At 36.0% G+C, this 27,933-nt stretch overlaps 1 protein-coding gene and 1 long non-coding RNA gene across 5 annotated transcripts; one reads left to right on the top strand and one right to left on the bottom strand.

Annotated features, from left to right (window-relative positions):
* On the bottom strand, nt 1–11,779 carry LOC306662579. 2 transcript variants are annotated; one of them, XR_013764156.1, is made up of 4 exons: nt 9,187–11,779; nt 8,527–8,687; nt 4,834–4,930; nt 1–3,258 (listed from the first exon to the last, which is right to left on the bottom strand). It is a non-coding gene; the product is annotated as an uncharacterized lncRNA (long non-coding RNA). The 2 variants fall into 2 exon arrangements; XR_013764155.1 differs by having other exon boundaries at nt 8,527–11,779.
* On the top strand, nt 8,201–24,670 carry IDO1 (indoleamine 2,3-dioxygenase 1). 3 transcript variants are annotated; one of them, XM_079142417.1, is made up of 10 exons: nt 8,211–8,389; nt 13,309–13,404; nt 13,519–13,638; nt 16,959–17,077; nt 18,279–18,293; nt 19,811–19,910; nt 20,319–20,436; nt 21,575–21,626; nt 22,158–22,306; nt 24,032–24,670. In XM_079142417.1, the coding sequence occupies exons 1-10, from the start codon at nt 8,291–8,293 to the stop codon at nt 24,385–24,387; spliced, it is 1,224 nt and encodes a 407-aa protein (XP_078998543.1). In that variant the 5' UTR covers nt 8,211–8,290; the 3' UTR covers nt 24,388–24,670. The 3 variants fall into 3 exon arrangements, with proteins under 3 accessions (XP_078998545.1, XP_078998544.1, XP_078998543.1); XM_079142419.1 differs by lacking the exon at nt 13,309–13,404 and having other exon boundaries at nt 8,201–8,389; XM_079142418.1 differs by lacking the exon at nt 18,279–18,293 and having other exon boundaries at nt 8,210–8,389.
* The last annotated feature ends 3,263 nt before the right edge of the window (nt 24,671–27,933 follow it).

Here is a 27,933-nt window from a genome sequence, read left to right as displayed (position 1 = left end):
TGTGTGTGTGTGTGTGTGTATGTCTGTATATATATACGGGGACCAATGTAAAATATATCCAGTTTTCACTATGATCAAAATGTATGAAAAAAAAAACAAAAACACCAGTAGTTTGTTGCCATAAAAGATTTTTGACTAAGAATATCTTCAGTTTTTCAGACATGTCTAAATCACTTCCCAGATTATTTATACAATCATTGTCCAGAAAGCATCTTTTAAAAATTCCTGCATCTGCACATTACCATTTGGGCATTTTCAAACATTTCAAAATATTTTTCTTAGAGTATAACATACATTCAGAAAAGTACACCTATCATAGTGTGTAAGTCAGTTTTTGTAAACTTATCTATGAAAATATAACTTAGGGTAAGAAATAGAACATTATCATCCCCATGGTTCCACTGTAGGCTCACTTACAACCATTATTTTCATTTCCATCACTAAGGATTACTTTGCTGCCCTGTGTTTGTACTTTTACAAATGGGACTGCTATGACTCTACCCCTTTGTACTTGGCTTTGTGTGTGTATGGTAGTGAAGATCAAACCCAGGGCCTTGTATATGATAGTCAAGTGCTTTGCTGCTAAGTTATACACTCAGCCTCGTCTATCTATTTATTTATTTACTTCCTTGTTTAATTTTTTACTTTGAGACCAGGTCTCACTAAGTTGTTCAGTCAGACTTTAAACTTTCCATTCTCCTATCTCAGCCTCCTAAGTGGCTGGGATTAAAGGCCTGTGTCACATACACAGTTCTATTTGGCACCTTTTTCTCATCAATTTATTTTACCAATTACCTATTTATGGACATTTGGGTCATTTCCAGTGCAGACCTTACAGAAATAATGATACCATAAGTATTCTAATTAATACATATTATTAAATATTTGCATGTGTTTCTATTGGAAATACAAAAAGGCATGAAATTATTGCTGAACTTGCTCAAAGATAATGCTACAGAACAAAACTATACAACTCAGAAACATTCAATAATGATTTATTTCTAGAGGTTGTGCAGTGGTTGGATGTGGTGCCTCTAATGCCAACTATAGACCTGTGAGTCAGCCAGAGCAGCTTTCTGCCTAAGGTCTTATGTCAGGAGGGGTTCAGGGTTAGAGATATGGCAGCTTCCCATCTTCGGTTGCTCTCACGATGATAATAAAAATACTGAAGGGCACACTCAACTATAAAAGTGCATTTTAAAACAGAGGTTACTATAGACTAGGGGGGCATTGGGGAAGAGTATAGGGAGAGGTTGGTCAACGGGTGCAAAGTAACAGATGGCAGGATTAAGTTTGATGTTCTATTTGCACAGTAGGGTAACTACAACTAACAATAACGTGAGGTGTATTTCAGAGAAGTTGCAAGACAGAATTTGAATGTTCTCATGTCAAAGAAAAGATAGATACTTAAGGTGATTACCTGATTTGATCATTATGGAATTTATACATATGTAGAAATATCATGTCATATACCCCCAAATATGTACATTCATGTGTCAACTGAAAATAAAATAAAGTACAATGAAATAAAATAAGTTCTGATAATCTTTTCCTGTCAACTTTCCCCATCTCTCCCTCTAGGAATGAGTAATAGGTACAAAGTTACAGTTAGATAGGAGTATGAAGTTCTGCACAGTAGGTTGACTGTAGATAACAGTTATTTAAGTCAAAAAGCTAGAAAAAATCTGAATGTTTTCACCACGAAGGAATGTTAAAAGTTTGAAAAGCTAGATATTTTTCACCTGATTTGAACATGCTACAATGAATACATCACATGGTACCCCATTAATATGAAAGTGTGTAATAGTCACATTTTATGTAACAGTTGAAATAAATTTTATTTTAAAAACACAATGAAATAGTAATGCAATAGTTATAATAGCATTCAAACAAACAAATGAACAAACAAACAAACAAAGTAGTGGAATTTTCCATGTCTGTGAAGTAATCATTGCTGGTGGGAATGTAAAATGCCATGGATACCGTGGAAACTGGCAATGATTCTAAAAGGGAAACACTGAATTACCACATGACTCAGAAATTATGCCTCTAACTTTATACTGAAGCAACTGTAGACTATGTTCAGTAAACAAACAAACAAACAAACAAAAAAACTGTATATGAATGTTCACAGTAGTACTATTCACAGTAGTCAAGTAGAAACAATCCAAGTGCCCATGAGCTGAATAAAGGGCAAACACAATATGTTCATACAATAGAATGTTTTTCATGTATATTGAGAGAAAGTGCTGATACATGTTAAACCATGATTGATTCTCAAAAACATGCTAAGTGAAAAAAGCCAGACACAAAAGGCCACATATGGTATAACTCCATTTATAGGAAATGTCCAGGAAACTCAGATATTAAAAATATCATCAGGGGTGGAAGAAGGAAATGAGTAATGACTGCCTCATTGAATGGGGTACATATTGCTTGTTTTATGGTGTGATGAAATGAAATTAGATGGTGTTGATTGGGTAACAATGAACTAAATGCAGTTGGGTTAGATACTTTAAGATGGCTAGAATGGTGAATTTGAAGTCGTGAATTTTACCTCAGTAAAGAAAATAAATTTAAGAACAAACGCAATAAGGTAACAACTGTTAACATCTCATTAGTCAAAGCAATTTTCTGGAATCTCCTCTAGAGATTCTATACATGGCTTTGGCTTCTCAGAGAACTAGTATCCAGGATTTATTTTTCCATCAATCTTTTCACACAGTAAGAATTTCTCACAATGAGAATTCTAAGAACAAGTGTTCAAAAAACTAAAATGTGAGCTGTGAAACTTCTTACAATCTATCTTTGCAAGTACTAAATATTATGTCTGCCATGCTCTATTGAACAGGAAGTATTGAGAAAAACCTAGATTCAAGGGAGTGGGAAGCTAACTCCATTTTTTTACCAGCTATTGTCCACTTGGCATCTCTCTTGAGTTGGCTCTACTTGCTGCCTAAAGCTGTCCTTGACAGATGTTCCACACTTCTGGCATCTTCCTGGGGTCTCCACTGCAGCTTTGGCTTTATTCTCACAACTTCATGTGCTCAGGGGTTGCCCACAGGGGCTCCACTGCTGTCACATATTGCCTGATGTCCCATCATTACTTTTTAAAATTCCAGTGGAAGCATCCATGACCCTGTAATTCTTACCTTCTTCAAGTCTGCCAAACCAGCACCACATGGATGAAGCTGAGGTCTTCCACCAGTTAGAACAGTAGCTGAGCCCAGGTGGATCATTGTTGCAGTACCTGTGTGACTGAACACCATTAAACAAATCTTGGGGCAACAAATTGCTAGGGGTTTTTGTTTTTTGCCACTGTGACCAAAAAGAACAATTAGAGAAGGAAAAGTTTAGTTTGGGGCTCATGGTTTCAGAGTTCTCAGAATGGGCATCTCCATTTTCAGGGTCCCAGATGAGGCAGGATATCATAGCAGAAGGGTGTGCTGGAGAAAAGCAGCTCAGTTCAGGATGTGACAACACTGAAGCAGGCAGATTGCTCTGCCCAACGAGAACGAAATATAAACCCCAAAGGCACATCCTCAGGGATCCGCCTTCTTCAGCCATACCCTACCTGCCTAAAGTTATCACCCAGTTAATCCCTGTCAGGGAATTAATGTACTGATTAAGTTAAGTCTTTCATAACCCAATCATTTCACCTCTAAAATTTTCTTGCATTGCCTCACATATAAGTTCTTGGGGAAAACTTACTATCTAAACAACAACAAAATTTATTTTAAAAAATCATTTTTTTGAGACAGGTTCTTGCTATATTTCCCAGGTTGACTTTGAATTCTGAGGTTATGTGATCCTCCTGTCTTAGCTTCCTGAGTATCAGGGACTTTATATACATGTATCTTCCTAGTTAATTGAACTTTTTATGTTATAAAATAGTCCCCTTTATCTCTGTGATGATTAGTTTTATATCAGTCTGGTTAGGCTATGATACTCAGTAAATTAAACACTAAGTTTCTGTGGAGGTATTTTGTAGGTGTGGTTAGCATCTGCGATTAGCAGTCTTTAAGTAAAGAGTAAGTTCAATAATTTGGGTGGGTCACATCAGTTAAAAGCCTTTAAAAGCAAAACCTTAGATTTTCTTAAAGAAATTCTTTTCTGTCTGTGAAATGTAACATAAGTGCCTACCCAGAGGTTTCTAACTTTTGAGTTGTCTTCCAGGTTTTGGACTTTCTAACCCTCACACGCATGTAAGCTAATTCCTTCAAGTCTCTGTGTCTGTCTATATTTATCAAAAATTGAGTTCTGCTTCTCAGTAGAATCCTGACAGAATTTCTAATGATATTAATTGCTTCAAAGTTTAACTTACAGTTATGTCAGTTATTATTGTTAGTGTTTGGATGATGCGTAATTTTATTCTCTTATTTTTAAACTTTGTTATATTTTAGATCTTTTTATTTTAAATAGCATATACAGGTATTTTTTCAAAGTTCAATCTGATAATCTTTGAACTTTTTAATTAAAATGTTTTGTTTATTTACACGTAATTTATATATTGTGGACTTTCTTTTTATCTAATCGTTTAGTATCATTTTTTCTTTTTTAATGTCTTCTCAAATACTAATTAAGACTTATTTGCTAACAAACCTTTCCCATTTATTGGCATGTTGCTTATCATCTTTTAATTTGGTAATACTGGAGATTAAAGCAAACATCTGCTAAGTTTCCAAAATTCTTATACATTTGTTCTCATTTCTCTTTCCAGAATATAGAATATTAGTATCATCATACCCCTCCTCATGATATATTTAAACACAATGTATATACATATATATGCAATATCTATCATTAGTCTATCACAAACACCACACTACTTACCATTATTGGAATAATTGCTATTGTTTTATCATCATTCAGTCGACCAGATAGTTGCCTTTTGTTTTTCATTTATTGCTACTCTATGAGATCATTTTCCCTGTGCAAAAACAAACAAAAAATTTTTCTTGAATGTGAGCTTGCTTATGATAAATTTTAAATTTTTATTTGCCTTAAAAGAGTTTTATTTTCTTGACATTTTTAATATTTTCAATGAATACATATTTCTTGGTGAACTTGTTGTTCCTGAGCATTTTTAAGGTATCATCACAGTGTCTGAAGGATTACTAGCTGCTTTAAGAATTTAGCTCTCAGTCTTACTGTTGCTTTTTTAAAGGTCTTTGCTTTATATTTCCTAGAAATTTTAACATTGTAGAGGTTTATGTCTTTGATTTTGAGCAGTGACAGTCTAATGTGATTAGCTGTACTTTTCATTCCCTTTAACTCTGTTTGAAGTACAGAGTGTATTGTCTGTTTGGGACTTTGTGTCTTTCCTTATGTTTAGAAACTGTCAACCCCTATTGCTGAAACTACTGCTTGCCCTATTCTCCCCTTTCCCTTCCACTAGGATTACATCTGTATTACATTTCATCACTGCACCCTCTGTTTCTTTTTCTCTGTCTCTATTTGTGTATTTTCCATCATACTTTTCTCTGCAGGCTTTAATCTGTACTTTCTGCAGTTTCATGAATTCTTTTAAGAATTATTATAATTGCAGAATATTAATTTGGTTTTTGGGTTATTTATTTTGTTCATTCTGTTTGTTGTTTTGCATTTGCTCTGTAATTTCTGCAGAATTTCCCAATCTTGTCTTCTTTTCACTTTTTGAATATATTATGTAAATGAATTAAAAAATCTGTTTTTCTTCTATTAAATAAATAAATAAATCCGTGTGTTTATTTTTTAGGGACTATTACATATCTATCAGAACAGCACCAATACTTTGATGTCTAAGATGATATTTTGTTCAGGCCACTAAAGGAACAGAAAATACTGAATCACTGTGCTTCCTCTTCAGTAACATCATGAAATTTTCCTACTAAGACAATTATGAAAGTCAAATTTGTCATTAATGCAAAGTTTTTAGAAAATTCCTGAGACTAGTAAGTGCTCTGGAAACTTGGCTTTTGTGATTTTGCACCAAAAATGGTATAAAACATAACTATATCAATATTAATGATGAATGCTGGTATTTCAATGAGTTATTTTATTCTTCTTGCATGCCCCAGATCACTTGAGCTTTTTAACTGACAATTATTTTCATTTAAAAATAAAACTAAATTTTACAAATTAGCATAACATAATGGTAAGGAGAAAATTGGATGCATAATAGAGAATGCCATATTAAGAGGGAATAAATATGTATTTTGCACAGCTCTGGATAAAGTTCCTCTGCAGATAATAATACTGATGTCAAAGAATTCTGCAATGAAATAGAATAGCAGAGTTTTCATGTAGAAATGTGCATGAGGCAATTAGAAATGTGTCTATATCTAAAGGGATAAATGAGGAAATGCAATCATTATAGAGAAAAGAGCAACCAAGCAATCAAAACATGCACTATAACTAGGTAGACAGATTCAAGTAAAGGCTCAGATAGAGATGGGAGGTCATGAAGCAAAATGCTGAGTTCTGGGTAAAGTGTTCTCTAATGTAACGACCTGGGTACAGGTAAATCGCTAAAGAGGAAGATAAAGAATACATGTGAGACCATAAAATTAATATGCGATTCCGAAGCCATGTGAAAGGGGTTTTTCAACAATAATATCATAATGTGGTTAGAATGGACAAAACATCAAAACAAATGAAGACAGGATCACCTGAGAATAGAGTTTCAGAAATGTGAAAGGGGTAGATGATGGAGGATGGTAAAAAGGTAGGGGTATTATTGGCGCAGTAAAATCTTATTGTTCTTACAAAGATGGGATAGGTTCAGTGAGATAACTAGATAAGCAAAGTCAAAACATGTTTTACCAAGACAAGCTTCTTTAAAAATCAATCCTGAGAGATATTTCCAAGTCAGAACAATCCAAAACTCATTCCATGGTCAGACTCACTCATAGACAAATTCAAGAAGGAAACAATCATAGGAATAATCACACATTTTCTAATTCTCAAGAATTCTTTAGCATCTTTGTCTTCCATGTAGATGTGACGAGTCTTAGTGATTTTTCCTTTCCTGCCCACACCGCACGCCCCGTGTTGGGTCAGGTTCTAAATCTATGAGTCTCACAAATGATTTATTTTACAGAAGCTTAGTCATTGTGTTCTCTTTGCTTCTTCATTTTGGTTTCAATTTCCCCTACCTCTGTAATAAAGTGAACATATTCTTGTAAAGCCCCATGCTTACAGAAAAGCTATAATGTAATAAAGAATATTTCGAGAGTTATTCTAGAATGTAGCCAAAACTATGTGAGTAAAATTTATTTCAAGGACTGATAAGCTGAATTGCAAACCCATATTCTCTGTTAATGTACCACATACTAACTTTTTTATTTTCTCCTTTTGGTCATCAAAAGGAATGACATGACTTCTTGCTTCAAAGTCTCTCAGTGAATATAGACTTGCATGTATCCTGAAAACCTTTACCAAATGTACCATAAAGTTTATATTCTGAAAAAACAGTTTCAAGGCATTTTATTCTTTGTTTCAACTTTTAACATGCTAAAAAGTCTCCAAATGTGCAGGACTGATGCATCTTTATTCCCTGGTAAGCAGATATAGTACAGATGCAAGGCAGCTACCCTACAAGTGAGTTATTACGAATGTGAAGAGGAGAGAACACTAGCAAAAGTTTATGTAAGAAAAATGGGAAGGTGGAGAGCTACTATCTTTCAAATTCTTCACGTTCTTCTGTTTTTCTTTCTTTTTCAAGGCCATTGACAGTAAACATTTCGGTGTTTCATACATTGTATTCCAGGGCTTTTGAAACAAGACACAGATATTTTTCAAAGATCCCCCTATAAAAATAAATGAAAGTCAATGGCTGGAATGACTAAATGATAACCTAGGGCTATAGCCATGGTAAAATTCTTTGTTCGAATTGTAAGATTTAAAAGTTTCCATAAAGGAGGTTTTTTTTTTTTTTTTTTTTTTTTTTTTTTTTTTTTTTTTTTTTTTTTTTTTTCTTGTCGCCTGTTCCCATAGTTCTAGTTATTTCAATTGAGACTTTCCTGGCTTACCACCTAGCAGTAGTAAATGATGTTGTTAATTGATAAAGCTCTGATACTGAATATAAACTTTCAGTTTCTTTATATGATGAACAAAGATGCTTTGTGGTTTTATTGTTTATCAAATTATAAATAAAGTAGAAAATGAAACTATCCCAAAAGTGGAAGTCATTTCTTTCTGCTTACGTGATAAGCTGTAGTCACTGGCTCTAACAATGACTATAAATAAAAAATAGATGTTCTGAAGCTCCTTAGAGGCTGAGGAGGATCAGTGGAGTAGACTTCAAGAAATGGCACATGGTAAAATATCACTTATGGAAGAGTCTTGGAAAATCCTTGAAGAGTACCATATAGATGAAGATCTGGGCTTCGCTCTGCCAAATCCACTGGTAAGGAGGGCAGTGAAATAAGGGAAAATGTTTTTTTATTTTCAACACTTACCTGGACTCTGAGCTTCGCTCTGCCAAATTCACTGGTAAGAGAGGGCAGTGAAATAAGGGGAAATTTTTTTTTTTTCAACACTTACCTGGACAAGCTAACTTTTACTGAACAACCGTGGTTCAGTAAATTTACTAAACAAATGGATAAAGTAGTGTCAAAATTGGAGGCAGAGTTTAAATAACTGTGTCTCACTGATCTTCGATTTTTCCTCCTAGAAATTCAGTCATATTTGTGGTTCTTATTTACCTAATGCAGAAATGGAGAATGATGAAATAAATAACTTATGGAGGTATTTTAACTTTACAAAAGAACTGTACTGTAGATGGTTTATTACAATTGTTTTTTTCTGAGGGTATTCTGAAAAGACCAAAGTTATAAACATCCATGAATCAAGCAGAAGCCCCTTTCTCTAGTGATAATCTGCCAAACTGGTCAAACTATGTATTCTTGATTTGATTTGGTTTATGAAAAGATACATCAAGTAACTTTTGAGTTGTATTAATAATGCTTACTGTATACTAAGGGTAAGATGCAAATGAGAATATGAACTACCTTAAAAATTATATTTTGCAAGTTTTACCTGTAAAGCGCAAGGCATATGGAGAAAAATGCGTGCTTAAAAACTACATGTCCCTAAATCTTATTCCAAAGAATGCCATGTACATCAATTTATCATTAATATTTTTATTATCACACACTTATAGACAGAGGGCAAGATAGTCATACAGAGATGCGCAGTACTCACCTCTTTCACAAAGAAGCACCAGCATAACAAATAAAAGCTGCATTTTGAGGTGAGTGACTCTGGAAGACAGCAAGATAGAGACAAGAACACTGCAAGACAGAGTCTTGGGAGAGTGGCATAGAGTACGGTATAAAGCTCACCTAAAAGTGCTACCCGGGTCAAGGAAAAGGGTAAAGTTCCAGCAGAGCTCTGTGGACATCAGCAAAGGCAACCTTGCCATCGACACTGGCAACCTTAGCGACAGGGGGGACAAGCATAGAGCCCAGTTAGAGGGACTTTCTGGAGCGTGCGCGATAGCTTGGCTCCAGAGAAGGCACTTGAACTGTCCCGGGCACAAACCCCAGATCCCTGGATGCTGCCGGCGGGTCCCACATTGAGGGCGGAGCTATGCTGCCTTTTCTGCTGCTGTCCAATCCGGTAAATTAGCCGCCAAGCAGTGTGATAGGACCAAACCTCTTGCCTAGCGGTTCCAACCTCTGCCTAATCCGCCCAAGTTTCACAGTCAGTCCAGTTGCCCACGATCGTGCCCAGCGGCGGAGACAGCCCAAGCCTCAGAAATAACCTGCCAAAGCAGCAGCCCTGCTGTACCCAGGGGCGCTGTCGCTGAACCGCCGCTCCAAGTGGCTGCGTTGGGGGCGGAGCTACACCGCGGTCCCTCTGGCTGAGGCGCCCGGCTGGAGAAGGAGCTGCATCCTTCATCAGTTTAGGCAGTGAAATCAGCTCCAGTCGCCTTCTTGATTTGGCCTCCTTCCAGGCTTCATGACCCGCAGCGGTGGACTTTCCCAGTCACCCAGGCCACTGTTGGGCCCCAGGGCGCGCTGCGGCCGCTGTGGAAACTCCACTGTGCTGTTTCCAGCGCCACCACTTCCAAAGCCAGCGTGATCACAGGGCGGGCGCACCACACCTACGTTTGTGTGCAACTCACACACCTGGACCCCTTCCCCTCGTGGCTCATGAAGACCTCAGGGCTCTCAGACCCCCACCATCACCTACACTGCGCCCAAACACATTGATACAACTGAAGAATCTGAATTTTATGTTGTCTTGCTTTACAGTTTACTTACAGTACTAACTTAGTTTTGAAGTTTGAAGCTTCACTCGTGTTGATTAAAGTTAAGTTCTCAATTTGTCCTCGGTCATCGCAGTCCATTATCGATGACCTAAGAAGCACACCTTGAAACACCTGAATGAGGCATTAGGACAGGGTGTGTGGGGAGTTGTTCAGGCATCTATTTGTGCCTCACTTCAGGATTTTGTTTGTATGTTTCCCTTTGAGTTTTGTTTGTTTGTTGTTTTGGGGGTACCGGGAGTTGAACGTAGGGGCGCTCAATCACTGAGCCACATCCCTACTCCACCTTTTAAATTTATTTAAAAATGGGATCTCACTAAGTTGCTCAGGGCTTCGCTAAATTGCTGAGACTGGCTTTGAACTCATGATCCTCCTGCCTCACCTCCCGAGCAGCTGGGATTATAGGCGTACGCCACTGAGCCCAGCTGTAAACTTCCCTTTGATATGTGATTAAAAAAAAAATATGATCAGATTCAGGAAAACACTTTTATTTGGATTTCATTTGTATATGTTGGACAAAATTCAAGCCTATAGTGGAACCAAAGTAGGCAATTAATAGTACCCTCTACCTATGGTTTTGTTTCCCAGGCTTCAGTTACCTGCAGTCAACCACAGCCTAAAAATGACGAATGGAAAATACCATAAGTAAACAATTTATGAGCTTTAAACTGCTCACTGCTCTGAGAATCATAATGAAATCTCATACCACCCCACTCCATCACACCCAGGACATGAATCAGCTCCTTGTTCAGTGTATTTATACTATAAACTCACCTGCCTGTTAGTAACTCAATAGCGCCCAGGTTCTAAGATGGACTATGGAAGTTTTGCAGTGTTGTGTTCAAGCAACCCCTATTTTTCTTACTAATAACCCCAAAGCACAAGAGTAGTGATGTTTCTTGACAATTTAGATATTCCAAAGATAAGCCCAGTGTGTTTCTTGTAAGTGAAAAGGTGAAAGTTCTTGATTTAAAAAAGAAAAAAATTATTGTTGTTTGCTGAGCTCTTTGGTAAGAACAAATGTATCAGTGAATTTGTGAAGAAAATATTCAAGCTGGTTTTGCGGTCACACCTCAAACTGCAAAAGTTATGGTCAGAATGCATAGTAAGTGCTTAGATAAAATGGAAAATGTATTGAGTGTATCATAGGATGTGTGCATAGGAAAACACACAGTGGTTCAGCACTATTTGCAGTTTTAAGCATCAACTAGGAGTCCTGAAACATTTGCTCCAAAGATAAGAGATTTATTCTATACAGTTTCTTCTATATTTCCAGAAATATTCCAGTTCTTGACTCCCATAGCACAAGAAATAAAAGCAAGAATCAACAACTGGGATAGATTCAAACTAAAAAGATTTCTCTCCGCAAAGGAAACTATAAGCAATGCGAAGAGAGCGCCTACAGAGTGGGAGAATATCTTTGCCAATCATACTTCAGATAGAGCACTAATTTTCAGAATCTATAAAGAACTCAAAAAACTCTACACCAAGAATACAAATAATCCAATCAACAAATGGGCTAAGGAAATGAACAGACACTTCACAGAAGAAGATGGACAAGCAATCAACAGATATATGAAAAAATGTTCAACATCTCTAGTAATAAGAGAAATGTAAATCAAAACTACCCTAAGATTCCATCTCACTCCAATTAGAATGGCGATTATCAAGAACACAAGCAACAATAGGTGTTGCTGAGGATGTGGGGAAAAAGGTACACTCATACATTGCTGGTAGGGTTGCAAATTAGTGCAGCCACTCTGGAAAGCAGTGTGGAGATTCCTCAGAAAGCTTGGAATGGAACAACCATCTGACTCAGCTATCCCACTCCTTGGCCTATACCCAAAGGACTTAAAATCAGCATACTACAGAGATACAGCCCCATCAATGTTCATAGCTGCTCAGTTCACAATAGCCAGATTGTGGAACCAACCTAGATGTCCTTCAATTGATGAATGGATAAAGAAACTGTGGTATATAGATACAATGGAATATTACTCAGCCATAAAGAATAATAAAATTATGGCATCTGCAGGCAAATGGATGAAATTGGAAAATATCATGCTAAGTAAGATAAGCCAATCTCAAAAAACCAAAGGATGAATGATCTCGCTGATAAGTGGATGATGACATATAATGGGGAGTGGGAGGGGTAAGGGTTAGGATTAGGTTTAGGGTTAGGGTTAGGGAGGGGGGCAAGAATGGATGAAGGAAGGACTGTATAGAGGGAAAAGAGGGGTGGGAGGGGTGGGGGAAGGGAAAAATAACAGAATGAATCAAACAACATTACCCTATATAAATTTATGATTACACAAATGGTATGCCTTTACTCCATGTACAAACAGAGAAACAACATGTATCCCATTTGTTTACAATAAAAAAAGAAAAAAAGAGATATAGTATTAAAAGCACATTAGAATCCTTGCTGTCAGATATTGAGACATAAAATGAGTATCAATTCTGAAAGTTGGAGATGTTTATGTCTGAATTATAATTGTGTGTGTGTCATGAGTTATGAAAACTGCGGCCAGGTTCTTTTTATTATGGCATAGAGATGACTTCCTAAGCAATTACAAGAATTAAATGAGAAATACACATGAAATTAGTGAGCAGAATGCTTAATGCACTAGTGAGATAAAACATCTCATTTTTCTTCTGTTCAAAGAACTTAAAATCTATCCGAGATGGAAAAAATATAAAGCAGAGGATTATTTAAGAACATGAAAAGGTATAATCCATAGGATTTATAATGGAAAAGACTGATGGTGAATGGTGGTATACTAAGGAAGGTTTTAGAGGAGTTGTTGAGTTGAATTTTGGAAAAGATGCAGATGAAAGTACTTGAGGAGAGAAGAAGAAGTGGAAAACAGAGGAGAGCTTGAGCCCTGTTTGTCAGGTGGCAAAGCACAGGCTGGTGTTTTCAGACAAGTGTGTATTTGTTGGAGCAGTGCTGCACAAAATGTACTTAGAAGCAAGGGAAGCCATCCACAGGAAACCAATACTATTTTACAGTAACTTCCACTAGCAAATCAAAGTCCTGTTTTTCTTTCAAGGAGGAGCTACCTGGTGATTATGATGCCTGGATTTTCATTGCTAAAAATCTTCCCGAACTGATTGAGAATGGCCAACTTCGAGCAGAAGTTGAGAAGGTTTGAAATATGTATTACATTTGTCTTCTTGTATGGCTGCTTAACATTTTTAACTTGATTTCAAAGCCTAAAAACATCAAGAGTGAATTGGGTTGTCTCTCCATTTGTTCTCAGATACCAATGCTCAGCATTGATGATCTCCAAGGACATAAGTCACAGAGACTTGCACACTTGGTTCTGGGGTACATTACCATGGCATATGTGTGGGATAGAGGTGATGGAGATGTCCGAAAGGTATGGGATTTTTCTGATATTTCATATGCTACATGCATGAAAATGAAATCCAGTTGTATTTAATGTAAACAATCCTGGGCCTTGGATTACAGCACAATACCAGAGCATTTGCCTATTATCATGGATGAGGCCCTGAGTTTGATCACCTGCACCACAAATAAAGGAAAAAAAAAAACAAAGAAAACAAATTTTCAAAAAATATTATGACTGTATTTTTAAAGTTAGGATAAGAGAACAAAAGGTAAAGAAAACAACAATTTACTGATTTAGCATATCAACTGTTATTTTCATAGTTGTATTTCTTGTATAACACTGTTGCTCCATTCTGTTTATACACATATGCATCTTACTTCTTTAATTATATTGCAAACACTTTTTAGTTATTACACAATTATCATAATCATTTGAAATTATCCTACAATTATTCATCAAGTTCCTGAACTTTTGTTTACTTATTAAATCTTCTATTGATAACTATTTTACTTTTCAAAAATATTTCATTATTAAAAGCAACACTACAATGAATATCTTTGAATGACTCTTCATAGTTAATGCAAAAGTACTTACATCTATCAACATAGAAGAATATGTTGGTTTCATTCTACTCTCATCAACATTAAATAATCTTACTTTAAAAGTGTCATATGTATACTTATAGATGTACATTCATGTGTCAGTCTTGGTCTTATTATTAATATAAAAGTAGCAGTAATGAGAATATAAATTAGGTTTATTTTTATTCTAAGCCCAATCAAAAGATATTTCCAGTTATTCTTCCTTGGGATTGGTGTAGGACAGAAGAAAAGAGGAATTCAAATAATGTGCACAAACTACCTTCCTCTGTTCATTATCTGTTCTGTAATGCTGCTAAAATCCTTGTCTTCCCATCTCTTGTAGTGGTCCTAGATTGAGCGAATAAAACCGCAGGTGGTTTAATTAAATCTGAATTTCAAATATGCAATTATTTAGTGTATGTGTGTGTCCTGCAAAATGCAAATTTGTTGGACATCCTGTATTTTATTTGGCAACCATAATCTTATCAAACCAATACCTGAACTTTAAATCACTGAAGGATAAAACAGATTCAAAAAGCACCTCCTATTATTTAGTGAGCACTTTCATTTTTAACAAAGCTAACTGTTGTTTTATCCAGTTATTTTTCTTATCACATTTTGTTTAAAGACAGATGATCACATACAGTCACCTATGTCATGAGTCATTATTGACACAATAGACAGAAGTAGTTGTTCTGCATAATACTGGGAATAACTTATACTTCATGCTAATCATCAAACTACCATATCCAGATTGGGCTGATGCCAGTCTAAGACTGATTTTAGTCTTATAATCTAACTTAAAATTTCTTTAAGTGAATGATCTCACTAGATTTACTAGAAATATGTGCATCTGCACTGAAATTCAGTCTAGGTTAGACACCCTGAACAGAGTCCAGAGGACTTAAATAGTAGTTGGTGTCATCATTAAGTGTGCAGGAGACTTGGAAAACAGGGCAAGAAGAAAAACACTTGCTAAGAACATGGAGACAAGAAGGTATATAGCATAATTGAAAAATAATGAATGTATCATACTGTAGATCAGAATTAGAGAAGATGAAAGTATATTTTTAATTTATCATGGTTTCATATACTCTATCATTCTGAAAATGATCTTAGGAGGTAGTACTGCAAAACAAATTCCAAAAAAGTCTTAGCGAGGAAGTTATAAAGAAGAAAAAGTTAATGAACAAAATGTAAATCAACATAAGGCACATTTCGCTTGAGAATTGGCAAGAGAAGTTATCATGTGAGTTTCATAGTAGCTGCATCTGTAATAAAGATGTATTTGAGCATTTCATTTCCTTTACCCAGATCAGTTCAAATTAATTATTCAACTAAACTTCCCCCCTTATAATCCTTTGCTCATTTTCTAAATCAGAGGAAGACAAAATCTATTTCCTTTTGAAAAGTGTAGTTTGTCAGCCAAAATGTTTCAATCTCTAGAAGCACAAGCTCTGTAATAGAAAGTATACATCTCATTGTGATTTGATGACCAATGATTCTGTCCTAACATTTGGTTCTTTTGGTTAAAGTCCTCAGAAGACATATTAAGCTAATGGAGAGTGAGCTGGGTTATAACTTCCATGATTTTCACAAAACTGTGGCAAGGACTTATCACACCATCTCTACCACTGAAGTGCCACCGTCCACTACCCCAGGCTGGCCATAATCCCTGCTCTTCCCCTCCTTAGATACACAAACATACCAGTCACAAGCTGCTTATGACAATGACTAATCCAATTACTACGTGGGACAGTACACGTCTAAGCCAGGTAATAGTTAGATGATGAAGTCAGGCCAATAAAGGAAAAAATGTTAGCTTCACGGCTACGAAAACTATTGGAGAATTTGGCCTGGAAAGGAGGAAGCAGTGGATAGCTGGAAGAGCTCTCAGAATCAGATTGACTACTTACCCACCTAGTTAGGCAGCATTAGATGATTGCAGAATCATCCTGTGTGAGCAGAAGCCTTTTATTCCGTGGCTGATTGCAGAACAGACTTTTATAAGTAGCAAGTTCAGAAAATGAAGAGTTGAGGAAGAAAAAGGGGTTAAGCTGTGTTTTCATTTCCCAACTCAGCAATTCGACGAGGCTCTATGCCTCCTCTGAGGAACAGTGAATGAAAGAGTTTAGCCATGAGTGCAATCTCAGCTTGTATAGTTACTTCCACAGTGAAATACAAAGCCAGGGTAAAAGAGCTCTTTTCTTCTAGTCTTAAAAACTTACTAAACACCAAAGTCTTTCTATGGTAAATCTTTCAGGAAAAAAAAAAATCATCCTGGAGAATTTTCTTCTGCATTGAGCTTCAAGAGTAGCAAACTGTTTACAAGTCTATTATGTCATATCCAAAGATCTCAATTACAAAGACTTTGAGTTTCTTTGATGTAATCAATTTTATACTTTTATTGCTGGTGAATAGAGTCGTGTCTTGCATAGAAAAATTGCTTAACAAGTATTCATGGGCTAAATGGATGAGCAAAGCGGGGAAAATAGCTCCCAAAGCCACTGGGAGGTAAAAGACACAGGCTTCATTCCCTTGACATTCTTTCTCCTTATAGCCAAATTATGCTCACCCAAATTCAAAATATGAATGTTAAACAATTACCAGAGTTAAGTTATGAAATGTGGAAGAGAAAAAATAGTCCATGTATTTGGTTTCAAAATGCCATTATGCAAAAAAATAGTCAAGGTTTTGGTATCCTTGGAAGCAGTAGAAAAAGAAAGATAATTCAATTATTTGAACTAAATATTGTGTTTTAATTAGGTCTTGCCAAGCAATATTGCTATTCCTTACTGCAAACTCTCTGAGAAGCTGGGGCTGCCTCCTATTCTGGTTTATGCAGATTGTGTCCTGGCAAACTGGAAGAAAAAGGATCCCAGTGGGTATGTAAACTGTGATTATAACAGATGAATTGGAATGCATGTTATTTAAATCAAAACATAGTTACATTTTGGTTTAACTTTTGACAGTACAGTTCCTCTGATATTGTCTGTTGTTTCTTGGACTCTGTGTCTGAAATTACAAATATACATATGTGAGAGTGGTGTGTAGTTAACATACAGTAAAATACACAGAGATACTAAATGTTCAATTTGAATTTGTCTTTTGTATACATATATACATGTAACCACCATCCTAAACAAGCTGCAAGCTATGGAGTACTTCTGTGATCTTGAAACATTTCTTTGTGTCTCTTTCTATTCTATTTCTTTCTCTGTTCCAGGCAAATAAATTCTAATTTGTTTTATCAAAATTTAGTTTTTTATTGCATTTTCATATCAATGAAACCATAGAATACATACACATAAATATATATACATACATATACATATTCTTTTGTGCCTGGCTTCCTTTGATTCACGTTTTTGAGATTCTACAACTCCATTTTTAATTAATTTACTTATCTATTTTTTTAACACATGATGATTAATACACAATAGTGAAATTCATTATACAATATGCTACATGCACGTAACACACTTTGATCAATCTAATTCCCCAGTACATTCCTTTCCCTCCATTCATTTCTCCTCCTGATTCCTTTATTCTAATGATCTCCTTTCTATTATTATTATTGTTATTATTATCATCATCATCATCATCATCATCATCATTTGAATTAATTTTTAAGTAGTAAGTTTCATTTAAGAATTTTCAGCTGGAAAGGCAGCAGTGACTGTCTTTCAGAAAAACCTGCACAGGATCGAGGCCACTCCTATTCCTTAGTGATGGGATTTGCTCCAACAAAGAGCTGGAGTATTATGGCCATGTATGTATACCAGAGAGGAGTGTTCTGCAGGTGGCTGTACCACAAAATGAAAGGATTTGATCTAGAAAATATCTTAACTGAGCAATGAGTTTTGACTATGTGTGTTCCTTTCATATTTGTTAAATTTGTTCTATAAGTTAAATATTTGCAATGTGATCTTAAAAATACAAAATAAAAACAGTTTTTCTTTTTTACCCATGTCTTACCTCTGATAGATCGATAGTATTCAATCTGATAATAATAACTCAAAACCATTAGATTTCTTTTCTTTCTGTCTTCCAACTGACCCATGGCTTCTGCACTGACTCAACCAGGCCTATGACCTATGAGTAAGTATTCTAAGAATTATTTTTTTATTCAAAGTGAATGTAGATTCATCAACATATTACATATATATTTAAATAGTTGGCTGAATCCAGGCAAAAATAATTTAGGTAATTATTGAAACAGCAAAATAATCCCATTCCTTAATTATATCTATGACTTTAGTATGACTATGTCTACTTGATTTTATAGGTAGAGACACATACAAGAATACAATGTGCATATGAATGTATGTAATTAAATATGCCTAAATACAAAAGGAACATACATCTATGTATCTGGGACCTAATGACCTCTGTGGTCAGAACTAGTTAATAATGTCAATAAGTAGTGATACACAAACCTGTTTTTGTTTGCTTGTTTTTGCTTTTTATCAGTCCTTACTACTTTTAACCTATGTACTCAACATAGCCAAGAGCTGAAGAAACTAAGGTGTAAGCCTTTCCTGGTGAAGCTAGACTAACAGAAAAGAAAGGCAATGTATGAAAATTGTATAACGTTTTATGATTAAGAGAAGGGTCAAGAAGATAAATTGCTAGGAGCTGTACTCAATTATCTAATAATATAAAATATTTAAAGAAAAGAATCCCTGAGGCAACTTGTTTGAATTGAATCCAGAAGACAGACAAGATAGCAGTGTGTATAGCAGAAGAAATAGCAAGTGTGAAGGCTTTGAACTGACAAAACTCTTGGTGCATTATCAGTGCTGAAGGCTAGTTGGTATCACTACCAACAATGATAAAGATAACAGTATGAGAAAAGGATTAAGAAATAAATTTAGCTTGCCCAGGGTCATACAGCAAATAAGCTGCAGGGGTAGTCTGGCTTCGAAAAACAGAATTCTAACTACCACAGAACTCATAGATATACAGATACTGAAACCATTTTTGTATCAGTGCCAAGACATGAATAGAAAAGAAAAATAGGGTCTAACCAAGTTATTTGAATTTCTTGGACAATTCCTTTGTAGCAGATAAGCCACTGAGAAATTGAGTCAGGTTCACAGATAAAAATATTAATATATTTATTTAAACAAAGACTACCCTCAAACTCTACCTCACAGATTTCTCTATAAACCTTGAATATCTATATCTATTTATTTAATAGAATAGTAGAAACAGACATATTTGGGGACTTTCTAGTTCTAATTCTAGAACTTAATTCCAAATTCCAGTGTAATTTTACTTATTATTTATTATTAATCATATGATTTTAGACAGTGTGCCTAATATAGCTGATGTGTGTGTGTGTGTGTGTGTGTGTGTGTGTGTGTGTGTGTGTTGAGTTGTTGATTAAATCCAGGGTCTTGCTCATGGTAGGTAACTTTCCAACCACTGAGCCCTTATGGCTGACTCAATATTCTCAAATATGTTGAAGAGATTGTAAAACTGCCATATCTCTCTCACAGAACTTATTTTGAAAATAAAATAGGACAAATAACATGTTTGCAAACTATAAGTTATGCTAAAATATCCTGTGATTTTTGCTAAATTTCTTGCCTATCTTAACTGATTTTTCTTAGCAACATGGACATTTTGTTCTCATTTCCTGGTGGGGACTGCAGTAAAGGATTCTTCCTGGTTTCTCTCTTGGTGGAAATAGCAGCTTCTCCTGCAATCAAAGTATGTCCACTTACTCTTGGAATTTTTAAGTCAATTCATATGAGAGTAATTCTTTAGTAATGAACTATAGTAGCATGAATTGACTTTGTGTTGGTTGAATACAGTATCAGATCATTTAATTGGGGGTAATGGATTATCTTATATAAAAATTACTTTATTTACTTTTGTGTATCACCTAAAATATAAATTAGGAGCCACATGTTTAGAATAAAATTTTTAAATCTTGTAAGCAATATAAAATCTCAATGTGATTTGTCACTAATACATAATAACATAAATCCAGTGATTTTGACTTTTAGAAATAGATATGAAAACATAAATTTAATTTGTGGGTAAGATGAGGGAATTTTATTTCAATGTTTAGTGATAGGACATCTTACATGTTTGTCTTTTATTTTTATTTTTAAGGCAATTCCCATTATACTCAGTGCTATGAAACGGCAGGACCAGGATTCTTTGCAAAAGGCACTTCTTGATGTAGTTTTTTCTCTGAAAGAAGCCCTAACAGTGTTTCAGGAAATTCATGGCAAGTATTGTACACATTACAACATTCTAAGCTAACAGATATTTCTTATTGTCTGAAGGGTTGAATCATTTAGGAAATGGAAGCAAAAACAGCAGTGAGTTTGGTTTCACTTGCTATATTTATCTCATTAAATGATTATACTTTACATATGGTAGGTTTTATGATCTCCATTTTACAGATAAGGAAGTATAAATTCAAAGAGATAAAAACACTTAAGGATATACAAGCAGTAAATAGTAAAGCTAGAATTTCAAGCCATATCTATTTAATTCCAAAGAGTTTCTTGCCTGCTACTAATAATCATGAAGAAATTTACTAAATGGGAAGGCAATTTTAAATTCTGAAAAAACTTAACTTCTGTTTCATAAGAGCTCTTTGCTAATTCTGCTTCTTCACAAGTTCACTAAGAAGCAACAGAGAAAAACCATTGAGCTCAAACGTTATTGTAAAATTAACAGTTAGAAAAGCTACAAAAAACCAAAAAAGTGCATAAGCAAAGATTTGCAAAAGGGTGTCTGCCCTACCAGGTAAAGGACTTAACAAATATATGAGTATTTATCACTGGGCTTGGAATTACTGCTGATTGCCTCTTGGCAAAGGAGACAAATCTTCAGTTCAAATGTTTAAGTTTTTGGGAGGGAGATCTAAGGATGTAGTACCTGGGGCTGCTGGGTTTTTATGTTGGTTTGTTTTGCTTAAATTTCTGATCCACTCACTCTCCTGGGGTCCTCATGCATGTTAAGCAAGTGCTGTACCACTGAATATCCCCAGCCTGGGTTTGTTTCTTGCAAGCAGTTTATCTGTGTGTCAGTAAGAACATAAAGGCATGCTAAAGAAATGTTGACTGTTTAACTGGCCTGCAGGTATAGAGTGTGTGTGTGGGGGGTAGGTATCTCCTCACACAAGCAATGTAGGAATCTGACAGTGGACCCCATTCAGTGGACATGGGTGATGACCTGGCACCTCCAAAATTGGTACTAGAGTGAGGAGGGCTTGTCCACAAGGGCTTTGTTCTGCACAGACTGACCTGGTCCCTTTCCTGTAGCATGTGATGAAATCCTGTGAATTGTTTACAATACCTTGAACTCCCTGTATACATTTGATGTTTCTTAATTAAATATATTTCATCTTTTTATAGAATATGTGGACCCCAAACTATTTTTCAATGTTCTTCGCATATATTTGTCTGGGTATGTAGTCTTATGCTTGAATTTGTTTTCTTTCAACTAATATAAAAAATATACCAAATACTTATTAATGCATACAATGCCTTTATTTTATTTATGTGTTTTGTGGTGCTGCAGATGCCTCACACACGGTAGGCAAGCCCTCTATCACTTATTGATGGTTCCCCACTACTCATGGGTGTAGATAACAATTAATATTCTAAAATGTATTTTGTAGAGAAAGAATAGACAGTACTCTCTGTTATTCCTGGTCCAGGATTGCCCTGAAAGGGTAATGGGGAAACTAGTCTTTTTAAGTAAAGTGAATGGATCTGGCTAGTGCAAAGGTAAATTTCCCTGCTGGGAGTATTTATACCAAATTTTCTCAGTGTAGCATTGTTTATTATTCTCATGCATGAAAATGAGGGAGAGATTTGGATGAAGAAAGATAAAATCTATCTTGTCACCTATTACCTCTAGTGCAAGATTTTAAATCAGAAAATTGGCAATTAATCCAAAGAATAATTTTTTTTTTTTCTTTCCTTCCTGGTCTAGCTGGAAAGGTAACCCTCAGCTGTCAGAAGGTTTGCTGTATGAGGGGGTCTGGGACACCCCCAAAAAATTTGCAGGGGGCAGTGCTGCCCAAAGCAGCATATTTCAGAGTCTTGATATCCTTCTGGGCATAGAGCAGATTGCTGGTGGAGGTAAGTGGAAAATGGCAAATAATAATCATCTCTTGCAATAGTACAACTATATCTTAATATTTATAAAGCTTCTTCTCTTCAGCATCTCATCTGAGTTTACCTGATGCTTTCAGGAGGATCCAAAAGTAAGGATTACATGACCATCATTCCATTTCACAGATGAAGAAGCAAAAACTTAAAAGAGGATAAGTGACAGGCTTCTTGTTAACCAGCTAGAAAGTGACAGAGCCAAAACTCAGATCCAAGTTCATCCTTCTCGAAATCTTGATTTGAATATGAAACTAGAGGTTGATGACTCTGGGGGAACCAGAGTCACATATTCTTAAAATATAGGATGAGATTCAGAAAGAAAGTCACCTACAAATGAAACCCAACTGTGAGCAGAAGCTGGAGAAATGGAGACCTCAGTGACAGCAGAGGCCTGGCATAGCTTGTGTCCAGCCATCCTATGGGCCCAGCAGCCCAAGCAGGCTTGCGCAGGAGTTTAATGATGGGCTACATTCTTCAGGAGCATTAACACACACCTGTCACCCCAGCTGTTGGGGAGGCTAAGGCAGGAGGATTCTGAGTTCAAAGCTTTAGCACTTTAGCAAGACCTTATATCAAAATAAAATAAAATGAAAAGGGCTGGAAATGTAGCTCAGTGGTAGAGCATTTTTCTAGCATGTATGAGGCATCAACATACAAAAAAAAAAAAAAAAAGAAGGAATACAGAAAGAAAGAAAGATGAGCCACATTTCTTATTATTTCTTCTTGGGGCTTTGAGGAAGGAGAAAAGAAAATCTTCTTCCCATTTATCTGTTTTCTTAAGCTACTATTTTATAAACTAAAAAAAAAAAAAAGCATTGGGTTAGGTGAAAATACGTTTTGTTCTTAATTTAGTCCTGTCTGAACACGATCCCTTAAACTCTTCTAAACTCAATGTCATGATCTAACAACTGTAGATTATTTATACCCTGTCTATAACATGAGCCTCTTGGAAGAATCAAATACAGTAGGTGTTTTAGTCAGCTATTTCGCTGCTGTGACTAAAAGAATCTGACCAGCACAATTGTAGAAAAGAAGAGGTTTATTTGAGGGCTTACTGTCCATAAAGGTCAGCTCCATTCCCTGGGGCTTCAGGTGATGCTGAACATATGGCAGGAGAGAGTGGCAGAGGGAAGCAACTCACATCACAGTGAACAGGAAGGAGAAGAGAGAGAAGAGAGAGAGAGAGAGAAAGAGAGGAGACAAAGAGACACTCCATTCTCCAGTTATAAAATATGTAACCCACAGCCACGCCCCAATTTCCACCTCTTCCAGTCACACCCTACCACTACAATTAATCCCATTAGGGATTAATTCACTGATTGGGTTTAGACTTTTACAACCCAATCATTTCTTCTCTGAACCTTCCTGCACTGTCTCACATGTGAGCTTTTGCGGGACACCTCATATCCAAACCATAGCAGTAGAAAAATCAGAAAGAAAACTCATATGAAAATTCTTAGTATGAAAGATATGTTTTGCTTATTCTGTTTTTGGAATTGACTATAATTTTCAGTAGTTATCATGGCTAGCTCGTAGCAGCCTAATAATAGTGTATCCTTCAAACTGGGTGGTCTTAACCTCAGAGCCTCCTGCTGTAGTTTCCAATACCACTTGCTCTGACCTCACTTGGCCTTCTCCTCTGACTGGGGAAGGCATTGGCCTCCCTGTTACCTTGTCTTTATCTTGTTCCTTTAGGATCTGCTGCTGAGTTCCTCCAGGAAATGAGAACATACATGCCACCAGCACATCAGAACTTTCTTCGCTTCTTAGAGTCAGGTCCATCAGTCCGTGAGTTCATTGTTTCAAAAGGTGGTGCTGGCTTGCAGGAAACTTTTAATCAGTGTGTAGAAGCTCTGGTTTCCCTGAGGAACTACCATTTGCAAATAGTAACGAAGTACATTCTGATTCCTGCAAGCCAGAAACCCAGGGAAAATGACACCGCAGAGGAGACAACAGGACAAGAAAGCAGAGGAACTGGAGGCACTGATCTCATGAATTTCCTAAAGACTGTAAGAAATACAACTAAGAAATCCTTTTTGAAGGATCGTTGATGTAACCCCAGCATGGGTAAATTTCAATTAAGCACAGAATTTCACATATATTATTGCTACTGCTCATTGAATCAGACCCATGCATTAATAATAGGTAATAATTTACTAATGATACACCATAAAAAATTTCAAAATAACTTTTTCTTCTATCTATGGAGTCCATGTAAGAAAATCACAAAAGACGATTGCACAAGAATTCTAAAAATAATACTAGAAATATTATAGCCTGTATTTATCAATGGAATATAATGATGAAATTCAATAAAAAGAAAATCATGTAAGATCTAATAAATCTTGCTTCATTTTTTTTAAAATAAATCTTTAAAAAAATTTTTTTAGTTGTAGGTGAGACACCTTTATTTTTATTTATTTATTTTTATGTAGTGCTGAGGATTGAACCCAGTGCCTCACAGGTGCTGGGCGAGTGCTCTATTGCTGAGCCTATCCCCAACTCCTCTTGCTTCATTTTTATCTAGCATTAAATATTCCTCCGGATGAGAGCTACCACACACTATTATCCCATCAGCAGGGCCAGTGCGTTCTGATGCTTTCAAAATGCTAACATTATGCTTTTTCAGAATCACTTCTTTATTTGTATTGCTATTGCACACTGAGCTTCAGGATGCCAGAAACACTGTACTTTTCATTGGACCTGTGTTTCCTCAGCTCTTAGTAGATGCTAAGCAAATCACTATTGAATGAATGAATGTATGAATACATCTATCAGGACTAACAAGAGGTTACCTTTGAAATACAGTTTCTCCCTGAGTTATTGAGCACTAACACTCTAGTATGAGTTCATTTAATAATAGAATTCTAGAAAGGTAGGAATGGAGAGGAACTTAAAAATCATCTAAACCAATCTCTGCATTTTAAAGAGGACCAAATTAAGGCTCAGAAGGGTGAAGGAACTTAGTTAAGCTAACAGTTGATATAAATAGGAAGAAATTTGAGTTTTCAATGTCTCCTCTTTTTTTTTTTTTTCCCTTTCTTTCTACTTGGAATAGACCTGGTTAGAGGGAAAGGAGGTATGGGTGAGGATAGGAGATGAGATGACCTAGCAGGATCTTATCAGGAAGCAAATGGTTAGTCAGAAATTGGGTATATAATGAAAGATAGAAGGAAAGATTGCTTAATGCCAGGGATGTGAGGTTAGCAAGCACTTGATTCATGAAAAGTTCAGCTGTAAAAATATGGAATAAATTCAGGAATTACAATGAGTATGCCATAGCTATGTTTGAGGAAGGAAATAAAGTCATACTTTAAAAAATCAAAATTCTAAACATTGTTTTAACATTGTTCTTCAAATACATCCTATCCCAATGGAATCAAGAGAAATCTTCCAGCTTATAGCAAAATTTTACTTGATTTCCTGTAAAATACAGTAAATTTAAATGATAATCATACTTATTTGGTGAGACACATTTTTTTCTTTTTTCTCCTGTCAATGTTTCTGCAATTGACTACACATAATTTTATACTGGACAAAGTATATGTCTGTATATGATACAGTAAATATATACAAATCTGCACATGTATGCATAAATTTTGAGGGATGGTCAGAAAGACCATTACATCCTTAGAGTATGATGTACTGTCAAAATTCTCCAAACTGAGGATGAGGTAATTGAGACTAGGTTCCATTCTGGATGTCAATCAACTTTGTGACCTTAAGAAAGTCACTCTGTATTTCTGTAAAATGAGAATAGAAATGCTTGTTCTACCTGTGTCACAAGATTACTGTGGGGGTTGAATGGAAAGTAGTGCTGAATTTTAAAAAAAAAGCTGTAAATTTCCATTAGAATATAAGTTCATGGGCTGGGGATATAGCTCAGTTGGTAGAATGCTTGCCTTGCAAGCACAAGGCCCTGGGTTCGATCCCCAGCACCGCAAAAAAAAAAAAAAAAAAAAAAAAAAAAAAGAATATAAGTTCATTGCCAAGCATCATATACTGGTTCTAGGACAAGAGTTTTTCTGTCTGTCATGTTCTCCTGCCCACTACACTGATTGCTCTGGCTCCATAGCTCTCAGAAGGCTATGCTTTGGGAGTTTCACTCTTTCAGCGTTGAATCTAATTAGTATTGAATCATCTTGAGGTGTACAGCATATTTGGCCCTGTATGCATCATCCATATCTTTTAGTGTATCAGATCTATTCTGACCCTAGAGGAGAGAGGTAGGTAGAAGGATGGGACACTCGTTCCATAGTCTATGATAGAGTGTAGATCCAAAAAACAGAAAACCAGATTCTGGATTCTGATGAATTCATATCTGCATTGAGAGAGGCACAATGAAATACTTGATGTATTTCTAAAGATATGGTTACTTCACATCCAGTGCCACATAGTCTCTGTTCATCACAGTGAGTATTCATCTGGGTGGTAGGGGATGTGTCAAATGGAGGGCAAAAGTGATATTCCCATATGGGAGAAAGTTTAGCTATATGTAATAAATTTTTAGTAACATAGTTCCTAGTGTTCTTTGTTATTTTCTTTTGCTAATAACACAATACCACAGGCTGGGTATATTACTTGACTTTCTGTTGCTATGACAAAATACCTGAGAAAATTAAACTTAAAGGATGAAAAGTTTATTTGGCTAAAAGTTTCAGATGAGCTGTGATGAGCTCCATTGTTTTAGGGTTTGTGGTGAGGCAGAGCATCATAGAAGGGATCACACAGTAGAAAAAAATCTTCCCAGCTCATAGCAGCCAGGAAGCAAAGAGAGACAGAAGAACCAGGGACCTAATATCCCCTTCAAAGGCACATCCCAATGACCTAATTTCCTTCCATAAGACCCCACTGCTTAAGGTGGTTCCACCACCTTCCAATAGCACCAAGTGGCTGGTAACCAAGACTTCAGCCTGTAAGCATTTAAAACATGTTGGTGGGAAATTAAAATAGTACTTGGAAAGTTATAAAGAAAAGAACTTATTTTGGCTCACAGAATGGTCCTAGGTGAGGGACCAGCATCCAGTGATGGCTTTCTTGCTGGCAGAGTCCTGAGAGCAGAAAGAATGTGCGAGTGCAGGTCTCAATCTCTTTCCATAAAGCTACCAGGGTTCAGTGAGGGGGACTCACCCTGATGACCTTGTCTAATCCTAACTGCCTCCCAAAGCCTCACATCTACCTACCATAGTCAGATGGTTCCCATCCTCTGTTTTTACCTCACGATGGAAATGTACATATGAAATGCTGTACATACTTTAAGATTTCAGAAGTTAAATCAATTGCACTGAAGACCAAAGTGGCAGAAGCAGACTTATTTTTTTCACAGAATATGTGCATGAAACATTTCCAGTGATGGACATATAATTACTATGTCCAAAAGATGGAAGAAGTTTTATGTTTTTGATTACAGTGTGGTCACCCACCCACAGTGTTAGTGGGTATGGGGTTGGTTGATAGTTTACTAGAAAAAAATCCTGGAGGAAATAGGAATACAGTGCCAGATTGGTACAGCTTATAAGAGCCATTTTACAAAGAACTATAAAGGCAACCCTGGAATTGATTTTTCAGGTTGGTATTTTGATGAAGCCAAAAGAGAA

The sequence above is a fragment of the Sciurus vulgaris genome (assembly GCF_902686455.1).
Source record: "Sciurus vulgaris genome assembly, chromosome: 5".
Taxonomy (NCBI): Eukaryota; Metazoa; Chordata; class Mammalia; order Rodentia; family Sciuridae; genus Sciurus; species Sciurus vulgaris.
Note: the sequence above shows the minus strand (reverse complement) of the source record. Positions and strands in the feature narration are given on the sequence as shown.

Bases quoted from the DNA above. Each gene is read 5' to 3' on its own strand.
- IDO1 (XM_079142417.1), top strand. From the start codon at position 8,291: ATGGCACATGGTAAAATATCACTTATGGAAGAGTCTTGGAAAATCCTT. The intron at 19,911-20,318 runs GTATGTCCACTT...TTTATTTTTAAG, and splicing joins CAGCTTCTCCTGCAATCAAA to GCAATTCCCATTATACTCAG. The intron at 21,627-22,157 runs GTATGTAGTCTT...TTCCTGGTCTAG, and splicing joins CTTCGCATATATTTGTCTGG to CTGGAAAGGTAACCCTCAGC.